This window comes from Thamnophis sirtalis, unplaced genomic scaffold (genome assembly GCF_051295495.1).
Source record: "Thamnophis sirtalis isolate CommonGarterSnake01/CBP01778 unplaced genomic scaffold, rThaSir2_p1.2 scaffold_4, whole genome shotgun sequence".
NCBI classification, from domain to species: Eukaryota; Metazoa; Chordata; class Lepidosauria; order Squamata; family Natricidae; genus Thamnophis; species Thamnophis sirtalis.
The window spans coordinates 78,989,482-79,005,459 of NW_028261384.1; the positions used below are offsets into that span (position 1 = coordinate 78,989,482).

Sequence of the window (15,978 nt, forward strand, 5' to 3'; positions counted from 1 at the left end):
TCCATCGATTCGAAGCTTGCTATTATGAAACTTTTGTGAGATCGCATTTCTGGATTCTCTTGTGAAAAAATATATAATTATGTCTCTTGGAAGCTGTCGTTGCTCTGCTACATGCGAATTTTGGCGATAGATTTTTCGAATATTCCAATCAAAATTAAGTCCTGGACCTCCCACCACTTGGCTGAAAGCTTCTACAAAAGTCTGTTTCAAATTTTCTCCTTTCTTTTCAGGCAGTCCTCTAACTCTTATTGCAAACGCCTTTGTATTATAATTTATCATTGTAAGTTGTGTTTGATTATTAATAATCTCTTGTTGTAAAGCTTGAATATTAGAAGTCAAGTTAAGATTAGCCCTCTCCAAGGTTTCCAATTTCGTCTCCATTTCTTCAACATAATCTGTTAAGGTAGACGTGACTTCAAACACATTCGCATTTATCTGGGCAATTTTGGTCTGTATTTTATCGCATAAATCCAACACAAATTCTTGAATTTCTTTTCTAAAGTCATTAATTATTTGAAAGAGAAACTCCTGTGTCAAGAAATCTCCAGTAGATGGCGTAGGAGACAAAGGCAGCGATTTGGTAGCAAGTTCTTTAAGCACGAGAGGGGAGGGTTTTTTTGCCTGTTTAGACTTGGGAGACATTATAGATAAAATCTGAGAATAGATAGATAAACAGTGTCTTCAGCTGGTCAGTTCTCAATAAGTTATTTGTAAATTTGGCTCATTAATGAGTAGCGGTCTCCGGGGAAATAAAGCCAGTTAATTACGTCATCAATCACCAACACAGTAAAAACGCCATTTTGTATCCCAATTGCGCAGAGAAGTACAAAGGAAAAACAAGGCTGGTATTTAGATAGTTAAAAAAAAAAAGCAGATCACAGAAGTGCGGCCCGCTCGTATTATCTTAAAAACAATTTATCATTGTCCTGAGTGCGGGAGTCGGCTGTCTAGGGCTGCCAAAAGGGCAGCTGCGAAGAACTGGCAGGAGATAAGAGCTCAGCTACGCTGGATCCATTCTTTGTTTGCAGCCCAAAAAAGAAAGAAGAGGGCTGTGAACTACGAATAAATCCTAACACCTGAGCTTCTGCCTGTCCCTTTCTGCCAGAAAGGGATGATATCTATTGATCTTAATTAGATATACTAACCAGAACTCTTTTAAGAGGAGCTCCGTTGAGCTCCTCGGCGACAGGCTCCTCCCACAGGAAGCCCGATTAAAAGTATTTCTGAAGCAGTTTCTCTTCTTAGTTCTATCATCATCACTCCCCCACCTCTGTTTCTTGAAAAAAGGGATAGAACTCCTGCATATCAAGTTCACTTTTCCATATTCTTCCATTTCCACCCAAGTTTGCTCCATCATTAAATTCATCTACTTTCTTACCCTTGTCTTCTTCATCTTCATTCATTTTTTGGGGGGAACTCCAACTCCATCCTCCTTTATTGTAGGAGATAGCAGTCTATCCAATTACTTTTCAAATTTCTCAGATCTTTCCGATAACTTTTGAATTTAAATCAACAAATCTTGAAGACTCAGTGTTCCCTCATCTAAATATTGATACATTTTTCCAAATAAAAAAGAAGCAAGGAGAAAAAAAATCCTTCCCTTGCCAAGAGTGTTTTTAAAAAGGCAGCTGTAAAAACAACTCTATCCTTGGCTCCTTATCAAATTGCACAAGATAAGCTGCAAAACTCCAAAGCTGCAAGGCTGCAAAGCTCTTCGTTACAGCATCAGTGGGATTGGCAACAGAGAGAACAAAGGATACTTTGTTTCAAAGAGAAAAAAAAGTTCCAACTTCTGAATGGCAGATTGAATTCTTCTATTTATCTCAAACTTATGGAGAACAATAATATTTAAAAGTCTTTAATGAAGGTTAATGAGAAGTAGTAAGAAAAATTATTAAAATAAAATAGGTTTTAGTTCCAGCCAACAAATGAGGCAGCAGAAAATAGGAGAAAAAAACAGTTCGTTCACTTGCGAGGAGAAACAAAAAATGTTACAGTCACTTCAATCCACAAAACATCATTAACAGGAAGAAAGAGAAATAAAAACTTTCCAAGGGAGTCCAATAAAGATAAATTCCGCTGCTTTATTCTTTGCTTGAAGGACTAATTTATCTTTAAAAAAAATCCTTTGGGCAATCATTTTCAAAAAAAAAAAAGCCCCACTAGATGGACTCACTTTCAGCTGCCTTCTTTCTGGAGCCGCCTCTGACTTTGTCAGTATAGGGCTGTCTGTTTATCGCCAGCTTGAAGCGCTTCCCTTGGGTCAATCAGAGACATTGCGATGTCCCTGAGACCAGCAAGGTTTTGTCTCCCTGTCACCATCTCTACGGGACTTCTTAGGTCCGTTGAGACCATGTAGCAATAAAAGAATCAGCGGCGGTCTCGGAGCATCGAGACCGCACGTCTGTATCGTCGCGACATTGGCTTCTCCCTCGAGAGAGTGCATCTTGAATCTCCTGTATCTGACGAATTGATTTTAAAAATTTTGATCGAACCCCTGCAGCCCCTCAAAGACTTTGGCACGATGAAAAGACGAGAGTAGAACCCCTATTCCTCCTGGCCTGGAGGCACAAGTTGAACAGCCCAAATCTGGAGTAGGTGCTAAATGGCCTGTTCTACCAGGAGCCTTTTTTGAGGGTCCCTGGAGATCGGGCATGGGACAAAGTGGTTCGGAGGGCTGGAGCGCAAATCCAGGAGAAGGCTGAATCTGATTGTGGACCTGACCCACGTGTCATTGGTGATGTCATCCCAACGATCCACGAAGATCACTAGACGCTCCCCTATTGGAAGATCCTCCAGGCAATCACTTCTGCTTCTTAAAGGAACGTTTAGAATTGTACTGGAAGGACTTTCTGGGCTGGAATCTCTGATTGTTCCTGCCTGATCTATAGGAGAAGGAAGGGGCCTGCCTAGGAGGGGCCTGTTGCTGGGGACGGGAATTGGAAGAACTACCCTCCTGTCCACGAAAGGACTGCCTATGGTAAAAGGACTGGTTCCGACTTTCCTGCTTTTTAGTAGCTGGTTGCAGAACCTTCCTCTTATCTTTGGATTCCACCAGAAGGGGTTCCAATGGAGGACCAAAGAGAAGGGATGCAGAATAGGGAGAGCACAGAAGCCACCGCTTGGCCTGAGCTTCCGCTTGCCACTGCTTCAGCCAGATAAGCCGGCGGGTAGAAATGGAGGAGGCAATGGCCTTGGGGGCAAAATAGGCCACATCCAAGGAGGCATCTGCAGTGCATTCTAGGGCCGCCTTAATTTTATTGAGGGCCCTGAGGGCCCTAGAATCCCTGGCTGGAAGGCGAGCCTGAAGCTGCCTCAGCCACAGAAGAGTGGATCGACTAAAGAATGAAGCTGAGGTGCCCGCCCTAACAGCCCAAGCTGAAGCCTGGTGACCCTTGACCAGAGTTTGCTCTATCCTCTGGTCTTCTGGATGTAGGGCTTCCTCCGGAGCTGCTGAGGCTGCGTTGGGAAAGGAGAAGGCAATTACCGGCAAATCAATAGAAGGTACCTCCAAAGCCTTTGCGAGGTCAGGAGCGACATTGTACAGATGCTTGTCCGAGGCATTGGGAAGGATTGCGGTACCTGGAGATGCCCATTGATTCTGGACAATGTCTACGAAGAACCATGGTGATGGGATCACCTCCTTCTCCACCCTAGGTTGGACGAAGAGTGGGTCGGTAGTGTCAGTCTTGTCTGCTCCCGCACTCTGGGATGCTTTCAGGGCTGGGATGCCTGCAATTTTCTTTGCCTTAAACAGGAGAGAATGAAAGACAGCAGGTTTAAACAAACCAACAAAAGGAGGAGGGTCGGGTGGAAGACCCTCATCTTCCGAGAGGTCTGAGTCTGGCAGGGCTTTCCTCTTCCCCGAAGACCGACTGTTGGTTGGAATGCTGGGCAGTTCATGTGACAAAGAAGCCGAGAGATCACCATCCCTGTGTCTGGAACCAGAGGAAGAAGAAGACCTGCGGGAAGCAGAATGGTGAGAAAACCTGTGTTTAAGGCCTGCAACAATACCACACTCTATGGCCTTAGAAATCATGCCTGCCATGCCTGGAGAATAAGAATGGCACCAGCATGAAGAATGAGAAATGTTTTCCTGGTAGAGGGGATCCTCATCAGGAGTGACGCTCCTGTCACAATCCGAATCATCCCCACTGTTTGTGCCCCTAGCCTCCTCAGAGCAGGAGAGAGGTCATCCTCTGACTCAGAAGAAATTTCAGGGAGAGGGCTGGAATGAGCCTCTGGGCCTGGAATATGCTAGGTTCAGCGTGCTTGGTCTTGGACCCAGCCTTCTTAGCTGGGGCCTGGGGAGCCGTGTCTTCCTCCCTAGGGGCTGGTTCCTGCACTTCCCTTTGACCCCCCACCATCCAAGCGCTCCCCTGGGTCTGCTTGATGGATGGTCTTACATAGGGGGACTCCTCCCTTCGGAATCTAGGAGCCGGGGTCTAATAATCTCGGAGCTTGCCGTCCCAGTGCCATCGCTGCCGCCACCACTAAATTCAAATGCCGGTCTCAGAGCGCCGTCGTCATTACCACAAGCCAGCATGGAGCATGGGAGGTTTCTGGAGCGTTCAAGGTGTCTAGGGGCCACTTGAGCGACCCCCACTCTCAGTGCTCCCCCACTCCTCCCTTCAAAATCTAATAGCCAGAAGTTTAGGGGCTTGCCGTCCTAGCACCGCCACAATCGCCATCATCAAGTTCAGAACACCAATCTCGAGCACCGCCGTCTTTGCCACAAGCCAATATAGATGGTAAGGTTCAGAGCGTTCAGGCGTCTAGGAGCCGCTTGAGCGACCCCTCTTCAACCAGAAACGCTCCCCTGGCCTGCCCGATGGGTAACCTCAGCAGGGGACTTCTCCCTTCGAAGGTCTAGGGACTCCGTCCCTCACAATTCTGTTCTTCTCTCTTTACAAAGCTCAAGCATTTCACTCGAGCAGCCATCTTCCATTCCTTGCACATGCGCGATGACACTAAACATCCTGCTTCACCTCAGCTTCTTCCAGCATGCCCATAGGGAATCAGTACATCTCTATAGAAATGCATAAAACCAAGGATGAAAGCATTTTAATGGGTTAATATGGGTTAATATAAAAGGGAAAAAATAATAACTTTGCCATAGATGTATGCTACAGGCCACACAACCAAGTATTGGAAATAGATGAAAGTTTTGCAGATCAGTTAAAGACACAGTACTGTATCAGAATCAGAATAGAGCTGGAAGGGACTTTGGAAGTCTTCTATTGCAGCCCCCTGCTTAAGCAGAAAATCCTGTACCTTTCAGACAAGTGTCTATCCAGTCTCATAAAAACATCCAGTGATGAAGTACCCACAACATCTGAAGGCAGGTTGTTCCACTGGTTAATTGTCCTCACACTTAGGAAGTTTTTCCTTAATTCCAGGTTGTTTCTCTCCATCATTAGTTTCCATTCATTGTTTTTTGACATGCTATCTGCTGCTTTGGAAAATAAATTGATCCTCCCCTTCTCAAATACTGGAATTCTGCTATCATGTCCCCCCAGTCTTTTTTTTAATCTAGACTAGCCAAACTCAAATCCTGCAACTGTTCTTACTCTCCAGGCCTTTAATTATCTTAGCTGCTCTTTGCGGTTTTTCCAAAGTCTCAAAATCTTTTTTGTAATGTGATGACAAAACTGGATATAGTATTCCTGGTGAGGTCTTACTAAGGCTTTATAAAACAGCACTAGTATTTCACATGATTTTGATTCTATGCCTCTGGTTTTACACAACCAAGGATTGTATTAGCTTTTTTTTTTTGCTGCTGTCACACACTGCTGACTCATGTTTAAGTGATCATCCATTAGACTCCAAGGTCCTTCTAGAACAGAATAGAATAACAGAGTTGGAAGGGATCTTGAAGTCCAAACCCCTGCTTGGATATCCAACATCTTGAAAACATCCAGTGTTGGAGCATTCACAACTTCTGGAGGCAAGTTGTTCCATTGATTCATTGTTCTAATTGTCAAGAAATTTCTCCTTAGTTCTAAGTTGCTTCTCTCCTTGATTAGTTTCCACCCACTGCTTCTTGTCTTACCCTCAGATGCTTTGAAGAATAGTTTGACTCCCTCCCTCTTAAGGGGTAGTGGCAACCCCTTAAATATAGGAACATTGCTATCATGTTACCCCTAGTCCTTCTTTTCATTAAACTAGACATACCCATTTCCTGCAACTGTTCTTCATATGTTTTAGCTTCCAGTCCCCTAATCATCTTTGTTGCTCTTCTCTGCATTCTTTCTAGAGTGTCAAAATCTTTTTTACATGGTGAGGACCAAAACTAGATGCAGTGTTCCAAGTGTGGCCTTACCAAGGCATTATAAAGTGGTGTTAACTTCACATAATCTTGATTCTATCCCTCTGATTATGCAACCTAGAACTGTGTTGGCTTTTTGGGTAGCTGCTGCACACTACTGGCTCATATTTAAATGGTTGTCCAATAAGATCCCTCTCACAGTTACTACTATTAACCAAGGTACCATCTATACTGTACCTGTACTCACTCCTTGTAGTGGTGGAGGTGTGTGTGGCTGTAAGTGGAACAATGTCCTACGATGTCTGAGATTAATTCAGTTGGGGAATTCTGATAAAGTGGTCTGATTGATCTGTACCATGAACCCTGCTTCCTGTGGCTAGGACCTTTCCTAGTTTCCTCAGGAGGCTGAGTGATTAATAGGTTGCTGGATCCAGGAAGTGATCAACATATCTTTAAAGTTGTTATTAGTCTTTTAGAGCTATTAAGAAAATGTTTCAACATTCCTTATTTTTTAAATACCTCATTAATCAATTCAGATTTTTCTTCTGTCACAAAATAAATTGTCAATATCTGAAAACTTGTCTAAGTTTTTTAATTGCTGAATCTCAGTCAAAACAAATAACTGTGCCAGAGGTAGTCTACTAGTATAAGTACTCCGAAACTTCATGTGTGCCGTTCTATAAAAGTGAAACAAAATTTTAAATGTATAAGCAATACATTTTAGAAAAAGATGGAATACTAAAAAGCCAGATCATCTTATTCAGATGAGGTGCTGCATGACTCTTATTAGACATTTTGCATGCTTTGTTTCCAAGTTCAGGAGCTGCTACTAATCAAACGAATTTAAGTAGTCTGGCAGAATAAAAGAGCTTTGCATATTAAACATCTGTACTAAATGGAATTGTAGCTGGTGCTGTTTTTCATATAAAGGTGTTTTTGAAGTGTAAGAATTGAAGAAAAGCTGTAACTACTAAATTTATTTTTGGGGCTCAAGTTCTGAACACTGGCAAGTCTAGTTTGTCATTTCTTGCATCTCATCACATTGTTATAAAAGGATTAAAATGAAATTGCTTATAATAATCTGAGTTCTATAAGCAGCAATGTTTTTCTTTCACTTTAATGGCTGAATAGGACCTCTTTGCAAATAGGGAAAAACAATAGTTCTTATGTGTTAGATATCCCCCCCCCCGCCACTGATAGAGGTTTCCACCAAGGTCCTCTGTTCCTGTAGGAACCAGGGACGTGCAGTCAGGGGAGGCAGGGGAGGCAGGGCCTCACCACTGTCATCATGAAAAGAAAAAAAATTAAAAAGAAAAAGGCTAAGGTAGTTGCTGCCAGAGTCACAGTGGATGACTCTGCTTAGTGCTAAACTGTTTTAAAAAGCCTCTAAAAAAAGTGCCCTCTGCAGGAGGAGGCGAGAGAACCACGTGCCCCATTTAGTCTATCTTTATGATCACTTGAGCAGAGTTAAGCAAGGGTTAAAAGCCGAAAAATTCCTTATGTAGATGAGGCACGTGATTCTCTTGCCTCCTCCTGTAGAGGGCACTTTTTTTAGAGGCTTTTTTTAAACAGTTAAGCAGAGTCATCCATTGGAGGCTCTGGCAGCAGCTAACCCAGCCTGACCTCAGCAGCTCTTGCCTTTTTCTTTTTACATTTTTTACATTTTTATCATGGCAGACAAGAGCAATGTTAAAATCCTCTGTGATTGTGAAACAGCTGGAAAAGGTATGTGAGTCGGAGGGAGGAGTCAGAGTTCAAAATTAATGTAATTTGTAAGTAATTTTTATTGTATGTAATTTGTGTGTGTGTGTGTGTGTGTGTGTGTGTGTTTGTTTGTTTGTTTCTTCACTTCACTCAAACAAACTCTCTCAATTTGAGAGAGAGTATGTTTGAGAAGAGAGGGGCAGCCTTGTTTGAGAAGAGAGGGGCAACCCGCCAGCAGTGGCGGGTCTTTTACCCGCCTCTGCTGGCAGGCTGCCGCTTTCTTTCTTTTGCTTGCTGTGCCCCCCTTCCCTTTCTCATCTCCCCTCACCGGGAGCCCCATCCTGCTCCCCTCCCTCCTTCCTCCTCCTCCCCCTCTCCCCTTTATTCCCCGGCTGCAACTGAGCTAGGAGGCACCGTGGGGCCAGGCCCCTCGCACCCATGTCCAGCCCGCTGGAACTTACTGCGCTGGGAGAGGAATGAGACCCCGCACTGGGTCGGACATAGCTGCGGGGCGCAGGATGCCTCTATTTCGGACAAAGCTGTGAGGCGGGCAAAAGCCGCTTTCTTTCTTTTTGCCTCACCAGTCATAAACCTCACCGCACGTCACTGGCAGGAACAGAGGTCGAATTCCATTGGTCAAGAGTCTGACAGTAAAGGGGATGCTGTCCGACCCGTCTTCAGCCAGATGTTTACTTGACTTGCAATAAAGAGTTGTTGTTACTGGAGCCTTTGTGTGCCTTCCTTTACCCGATCTAACATTATGTATCATAGAATATCATCCTGCCTCCTTGTGATCATATCTGTCTTTAAATACTCTTCTATTCTTTGATTTATCATATCTATCTATCATCTATCTATCATTTATCATATCTATCTATCATCATGATAGATAGATAGATGATAGATAGATAGATAGATAGATAGATAGATAGATAGATAGATAGATAGATAGATGATAGATAGGAGAATCAATTTCAATTTCAAAATCAAATACACATGAATCAAGATCACAGGAAGTATTTTTTTATTAAAAGTTTTAAAAATTTTTACAGATATATACCTTACCCCTGAACCCATCTCCCCCCCCAACCTCCCCCCCACCTCCCAAAACAAATATAGGGTATAAACATTAACAACCATATTCGAAAATAAACTAACAGACTTTAGCATCATCCCTCACTTGTACTTTAACTCCCCTTTTATAAAGCTAACTTTAAACAAGTTGTATCATTCCTTGCTCATTCACTCATAAGCTATCTGGAATTTCTTAGTCACATATTTATTCTGAATATAATCAATCCATCTTCTCCATTCCAGCTTGTATTTCTCATCTGAATGGTCTTTAAGATATGCTGATATTTTAGCCATCTCTGCTAAGTTTGTTACTTTTAATGTCCATTCTTGAATAGTAGGCATTTCTTCCTTCTCCCAGTACTGCGCCACCAACAGTCTTGCTGCCGTTGTTAGGTTCAGAATCAAATTAGTCTCTATAACAGTACAATCAGTAGTTATACCTAACAAGAATAACTGAGGGGTAAACTTTATACTCTTTTTAAAGATATTTGCATAATCCACCATATTTTTATCCAAAATGCTTTGACCTTTTTACAAGTCCACCATATATGGTAATACATAGCAACAACGCAATCACATCTCCAGCATTTAGGTTGTAAATTCGGATACATACAAGCCATTTTTTTAGGATCTAGATGCCATCTATAAAACATCTTGTAAAAGTTCTATCTCAGGTTTTGGGCTTGCGTAAATTTTACATTTCTTACCCATATCTTTTCCCATGTATCCATCGTTATTGGTTCTTCAAAATTTTGTGCCCACTTTATCATACATTCTTTAACTAATTCAGTTTCAGAATCTACTTCTATCAATATATTGTATAAGCTTTTTATATGCATTTCACTTTGATCTCTAATTTGTTTTACTAGATTATCCTCATTTTGTGTAATACCAATTTTCTGGTATTTTCTGGAACTTGGTTGATCTTTCCCAAATACTCCAATATATTAACAATTTGTCTTACATTATTTCTCATTTATCTTCCTTGAATAAAACCAGTTTGATCATTGTGGATCGATTGTTGTATAACTAACAACAACCTATTTGCTAATATTTTAGCAAAAAAATTATAATCTATATTGAGTAATGATATAGACCTGTAATTTTTTGGCTGGCTGAGGTCTTGATCTTCTTTTGGAATCAGGGAGATAAAAGCTGTTCTCCAAGATGGAGATACACTTCCTTCCAATTGGATTCTATTAAATAGTTCCTAAGAGGTTCTACCATTTCTAATTGTAAATTTTTATAATAAACCGCTGTCAATCCATCTGTACCAGGTGCCTTCCCAACTTTTAACTGTTTAATAACCAGGAGGATTTCCTTCAAAGTTATTGATTGGTTCAATCTCTCCCTTTGCTCATCCTTAATTATGGGTATTTTCTCTTTCTCCAAGTATCTATCTATATCTAAACCTTGTATTTTATCACCAGTGTACAATCTTGTATAAAATTCTAAAAAAGCCTTTTTAATCATATCCTGTTGATAAACTTCTTTACCTTTATAATCTATTTTTTCTATAGTATGAAATTTTTCTTTTTTCCTCATCATATATGCTAACCATCTACCTGGTTTATTTGCATTACAAAAAGTATTATGTTTGGCATATAACAAATTAGTAGCCACCTGATCTGACATCAACATATTAAATTGTGCTCATAGTAAAATGATTGCCACTTTTGTCTTTTTATCACCTGGATTGGATATTAACTCCTGCTCTTTCTTCTTTATCTCTTCCTCTAATTCCTTTCTTTTTCCCCCTTGTCTGTCTATATAGATTATTTAAATTTATTAAAACTCCTCTCATATACGCTTTACTTGCATCCCAAACCATTTCCATAGATGTGCCCTTGTTCATATTAAAAGCAAAATATTCTCTCAGCAATTTTTTACATTCATTAACATTTTTCTCATATCTAAATAAATTTTCATTTAACCTCCAACACCTTCTAGATTCCTTCCCATATTCCAATTCCATCCAAACCGAATTATGATCTGTCAAGGCTCTCGAGCATATCTTCGTCTTCTTCACCTTAGAAAGAAAATCATTTGTAATTAGTATAAAATCAATCCTAGAAAAGGATTGATGCCTATCAGAAAAAAATGTAAAGTCCTGTTCTCTGGCATCCCTTTCCTGCCAAATGTCTCTTAGCTCCAGATCATCCATCATATCAAAGAAAGACTTAGGTAATTTTGCACATGCTTGAATATTTTGCAATGGACCCTTCTTGTCTTTCTTGGTATCCAGAAGTCCATTCCAATCACCCAATAGTATACACGATCTGTAATTCCATTGTGTTAACTTAGTATGGAGCATCTTGTAAAAATTTTCTTGTTGTTGATTGGGGGCGTATACTCCCATTAAGAATATCTTTTTTACTTCTATTAATAGTTCAATTGCAATATATCTTTCTTGAGAGTCTGATTCAATTAGTTCAGCCTTTATATCCTTTCTTAGGTATATAACTATACCATTTTTCTTCTCTGAAGCAGAGGTTACAAAATGTTGTCCCAATCTTACATTCATCAAATATTTCTGGTCATTTGTTCTAATATGCATTTCTTGCAAACAAATTACGTCATTTTAAAATTGTTTCAAATAGTGGTATATTTTTTTCCTTTTTTGTGGTGAGTTTAAACCATTGACATTCCAGGTTAAAAATTTAATTGTCATCTTTAGCTCCCTGAAGCATTTTAAGAGAAACCTGGAAATCCTGTAATTTGGTTTTTGGCCTAGCTCCTCCCATAGCTTCTGAGTTAATATTTATGGTTTCTTGAGCTATTGTCTGGGCTTGTTGCCTCTTTTATTCTTGTTCCTTGCATTTGGTAGCTGCTCGGGTTTGTTTTTGCTCTTTAAATCCTTCTGGGTCCACAAGAAGATTCGAAGCTTGGGCCACCTCCGATGGTCCTTGGGCATCTTGCCATCTAACCTCTCCTGCTTGCTCCTTTTCTCTGGGTCCTGGAGATGACTTTAATACATTGCTGTAAAAATCTCTGGCCTTCCAAACTGAGTTAAGACGGTGTCTTTGTACCAGGTAATTAACCACTAATCCAGCTGGAACTTCCCATCTGTATTGTATCCTTGAAGGCAGACGTAACTTTTTCCTCAATCTTAAGTTCTAAAGCAGAAGCCTGTTCTGTTAAAGCGTCCTTTAAGGCTCTTTGCAGCACCTCCAGAGTTAAAACCTCGACAGCAGAAACAGGAGGAGGGGGAGGTAATAATGACTGTAATTTATTTGTCAGGGCTGGAGAACTGCCAGCACTCTTTGAAGTCGTTGTTGTTTTAAATTGTTTTGAGGACATTTCTAGTATTCAATTAAGCTTATCTTCCACCAAACTGTTAAGTCCAAACAGAACGCTTACTACAATTATTACTCTTATAACTTGTAATAAATCAATGCTGTTTTAAGTGATCTTAAACTCCGTAGTAGTTTGTTAAGTTTCGGTTCAGCCCCACTTTCAAAATTCCAGTGCCATTTTGACTTCTGTCTTGTTAGATTTAACAGAAGGAGTTTTGTAAAACGGAACTAAAGTTTAAATGTACCTGCAGTTGTGGACTCTCCGATATTTGCTTTGCCTGCTTCTTGCTCAGATGTAAATCAAACATTGATGCAGGGGTGGTCACGAGCCTTTGTTTCTGAGAAGAGCAGAATAAATCCCGGAGTGTGCCAAGCTACAAGGGGGCTCACACCTTCCACACCCCAGAATTATCTCCTGGGGGGGTTAATAGAGCTCTACCCATGCTCAGCAGCTCCCCCCTTCCTCTTCACCCGAGGAAAAGGTTATCAAACTGTCAGATAGTTGATATACACTTCCAAACAGTGTAATGAGATCTCGGGACTGAAGCATTTCAAAGGAGACGTTCGTCAGGCTGCACGGCGCCACCGGACAAAATCACAGGAAGTATTAATGCCATTTTATAAAGTCATCATTTGGTATGATGACACTTGTAATACTACATCCACAATTTTGGTTGCCACAATATGAAACAGATATTGGATGCAGAGAAGAGCAACAAAGATGATTAGGGGGCTGGAGATAAAACATTGAAGAACAGTTGCAGGAAGTTGGTATTTCTAGTGTATAGAACAGAATAACTAGGGAGGATAGCAGTCTTCCAATATCTAAGGGGCTGCCACAAAGAAGACAGGGTCAACCTATTCTACAATGTGCCTGAAGGAAGGATAAGAAGCAATGGATAGAAACACATGTAGAGATCCAACCTAGAACTACAGAGAAATGTCCAGGCAGTGAGAACAATTAATCAATGGAACAGCTTTCCTTCAGAAGTTGTGGGTGCTCTCCTGGCTTCTTTTTTTAAATTGGATAGGTTATAAAATGGAAGCTAGTGGAGATAATGAAATGGAGCTGATGTACCAAGACATTAAGGATTTTATAAAAGAACAACACAAGGAGATGAAGAAAATATTTGGTTGTATACAATGTATAGATCAAAAACTAGAAAATATACAAGGAACAAGTAAAGAACAGGACAATGAGGGGGAAAATGGAATCATCAGAAAGAGCAGAAGGGAAATACTCTAAAAGATGTGAAAAGAAAATGGGAGAAACAGAAAGATAGCTGGAGAGAAGAAAAAGGGATTAGAACAGGCAATCATAGAATTAGACAGTGGGGGGAAAGGGCAAAAAGAGAGAAAAATAGAGGTATAGTTACAATGCAGATTCAAAAGTAGGTGAAATAAAAGAATTAAAAGAAGTGTATGGGAGACAACCCCACCAAAAAAGATGATTAAAATTTGGATGAGTGTGAAATGTGGGATAAAGGGAAAGGAATGTAAAGCAATATATTACGAAAATACCTTATAATGTGTATGAATATTAGAACTATATAAATTGGATAACTGCTCTATATGTGGTATGAGACAAATAGTATTTTTGAATATATATTAATAGGGTAGTAATATAATGTATATTATTAGAATTATAGATGCTGAAAAATGGTTTGTAAATTAGATAAACAGTATTTGTATAAGGGCATTATTAAATATGTATAAAATGTGATTAACAGTGAAAAGCTTGGATTAAGTAATTTGATAAATGCTTGAAAGATCATGATTGATGCTAAATGTGCATATTGACATATTGAATAATGAAAAAAGGAAGGATCATGTCTTTGAATATTAGAAGGGGAAAAGGGGGGGCTAAAATAGAGGTAGAAATAAAAGGAAAATAGCAAAAACAGATAAGATGATACAATGTATAGTAGAAGGTTTAGAATTGAAGGATGATAGTGGAAATTACATGTTAGTAAAACTGAAAATGAAAATGTAATTACTAGGAATAATACTGTTATGTTTATTGGTGTTGAACTGTTTGACACTTAGAAATCAAACCATTCACACAATGAGATGTATGAAAATAAAAAACAAAATACTTTATTAAAAAAAGAAGTTTTGGGTGATTACTACTACTATTATACAGTAGTATCTACTGTATAATACTGTATACTGTATTATACTTCTATACGGTATTCAGTACTATTACTGAAGGCTTTTAAGAAGAGATTGGTAGCCATTTATCTGAAATGGTATAAGATTGAGTAGGATATTGGACTAGAAGATCCCTTCCAACTCTATTATTATATTCTATTGTATCCTGTCCTGTCCTATCCTACCTTAAAATAGATCCATTAAAACAAATAAAGAGATGTATATATTTCCATAGCTTGGCCCTGAGCCTATCTCTTTGGAAATGGTTATCTTACTATATTAACTGTTAATGTTTTAGCTGATGAATTCAAATGGGTAATTGGGTTTTGTAGTTAATTGAAACTGTTTTTGGAAAAATATTTCCACTCTGAATATGAATAGTTCTATTGTAATATGAACTGTCACAAGGAACAATAACTAACTAACTAACTAACCAACTAACCAACCAACCAACCAAATCATAATAATGATGAGGTAAGTAATTCAAATGCTTGTAAGAATGAACACAATGTATTAAACAAATTAAACATATCTTTGTATATATATCTTTCCAGATATTTCCAGGGCTTATTCTCTCTGACATAAAGCCTGCCAAAAGAATGAAGTTCAAGACTGTTTGTTACCTCTTAGTTCAGCTGATGCATTGTCGCAAAATGTTTAAAGCTGAAATTCCCTTCTCCAACGTGATGACTTGTGAAGATGATGACAAGGTATATATATATATTTAATTCAGTAAATATCCTTTAAAGAATGAATGAATGAGTATGTATATGGTTCACCCAAACACACACAGGTACAGGTACAAATGCAAGCAGAGAGAGAGAGGCAGAGAGAAAGAGAGAGGACAGAGCTTAACTACAGAAAATGTACAAGAAAAAGTAAAATATATACAGTGAAAAAAGTAATATTTATGAATATAATAGCTTATATGTAGTAAACCAATTCAAATTCAAACCGATATACAGACAGTTCATAGGTAAAGGGTGAATATACATTTTCAATTTATAAATCCAAAATAATAATATTTTATATTGTAACAAAATGGTCTTTTTAATACATCAAATTAAAAAAATTCAAATTATTCATACTAATAGGTCAATATTACATTCACAGTTTTAAATCTTATTTCCTTTCCCAAAACTATTAACTTATAAATGAAAAGCCAACATTCAATAAATATGGAACATAAATAATAAATAAATAATAGGAACCTAGATATTTTCCGCTGTTACTAATGTTCTGCAGTTGATATCTAACATTTTAAAACCTTCTCAATTAGCACATTCTAAGAGAGCCAGTTTGGTATAGTAGTCAGCATATCAAGCTAGAAATTGTTTGATTGTGAATTCCAGCCCTGCTTAGCACATTTGGCCATTCAGCCGTAGAAAGCAGGCAATAGCAAATCACTTCCAAAACATCTTGCAAAAAAATAAACTTCCAAGCAGTGACCAGGTCAAAAACATATTTGAACACACCATGTACACA

The 15,978-nt window shown here is 39.2% G+C and overlaps 1 protein-coding gene across 1 annotated transcript in view; it reads left to right on the forward strand.

The window, feature by feature from the left end:
• Nucleotides 1-15,978, forward strand: part of ADCY1 (adenylate cyclase 1) — a 261,866-nt gene that overhangs the window by 197,365 nt on the left and 48,523 nt on the right. The window contains exon 8 of the mRNA XM_014060098.2: nucleotides 15,048-15,203. Within this exon, the coding sequence (XP_013915573.1) occupies nucleotides 15,048-15,203 (156 nt within the window). The remainder of the gene's footprint in view (nucleotides 1-15,047; nucleotides 15,204-15,978) is intronic.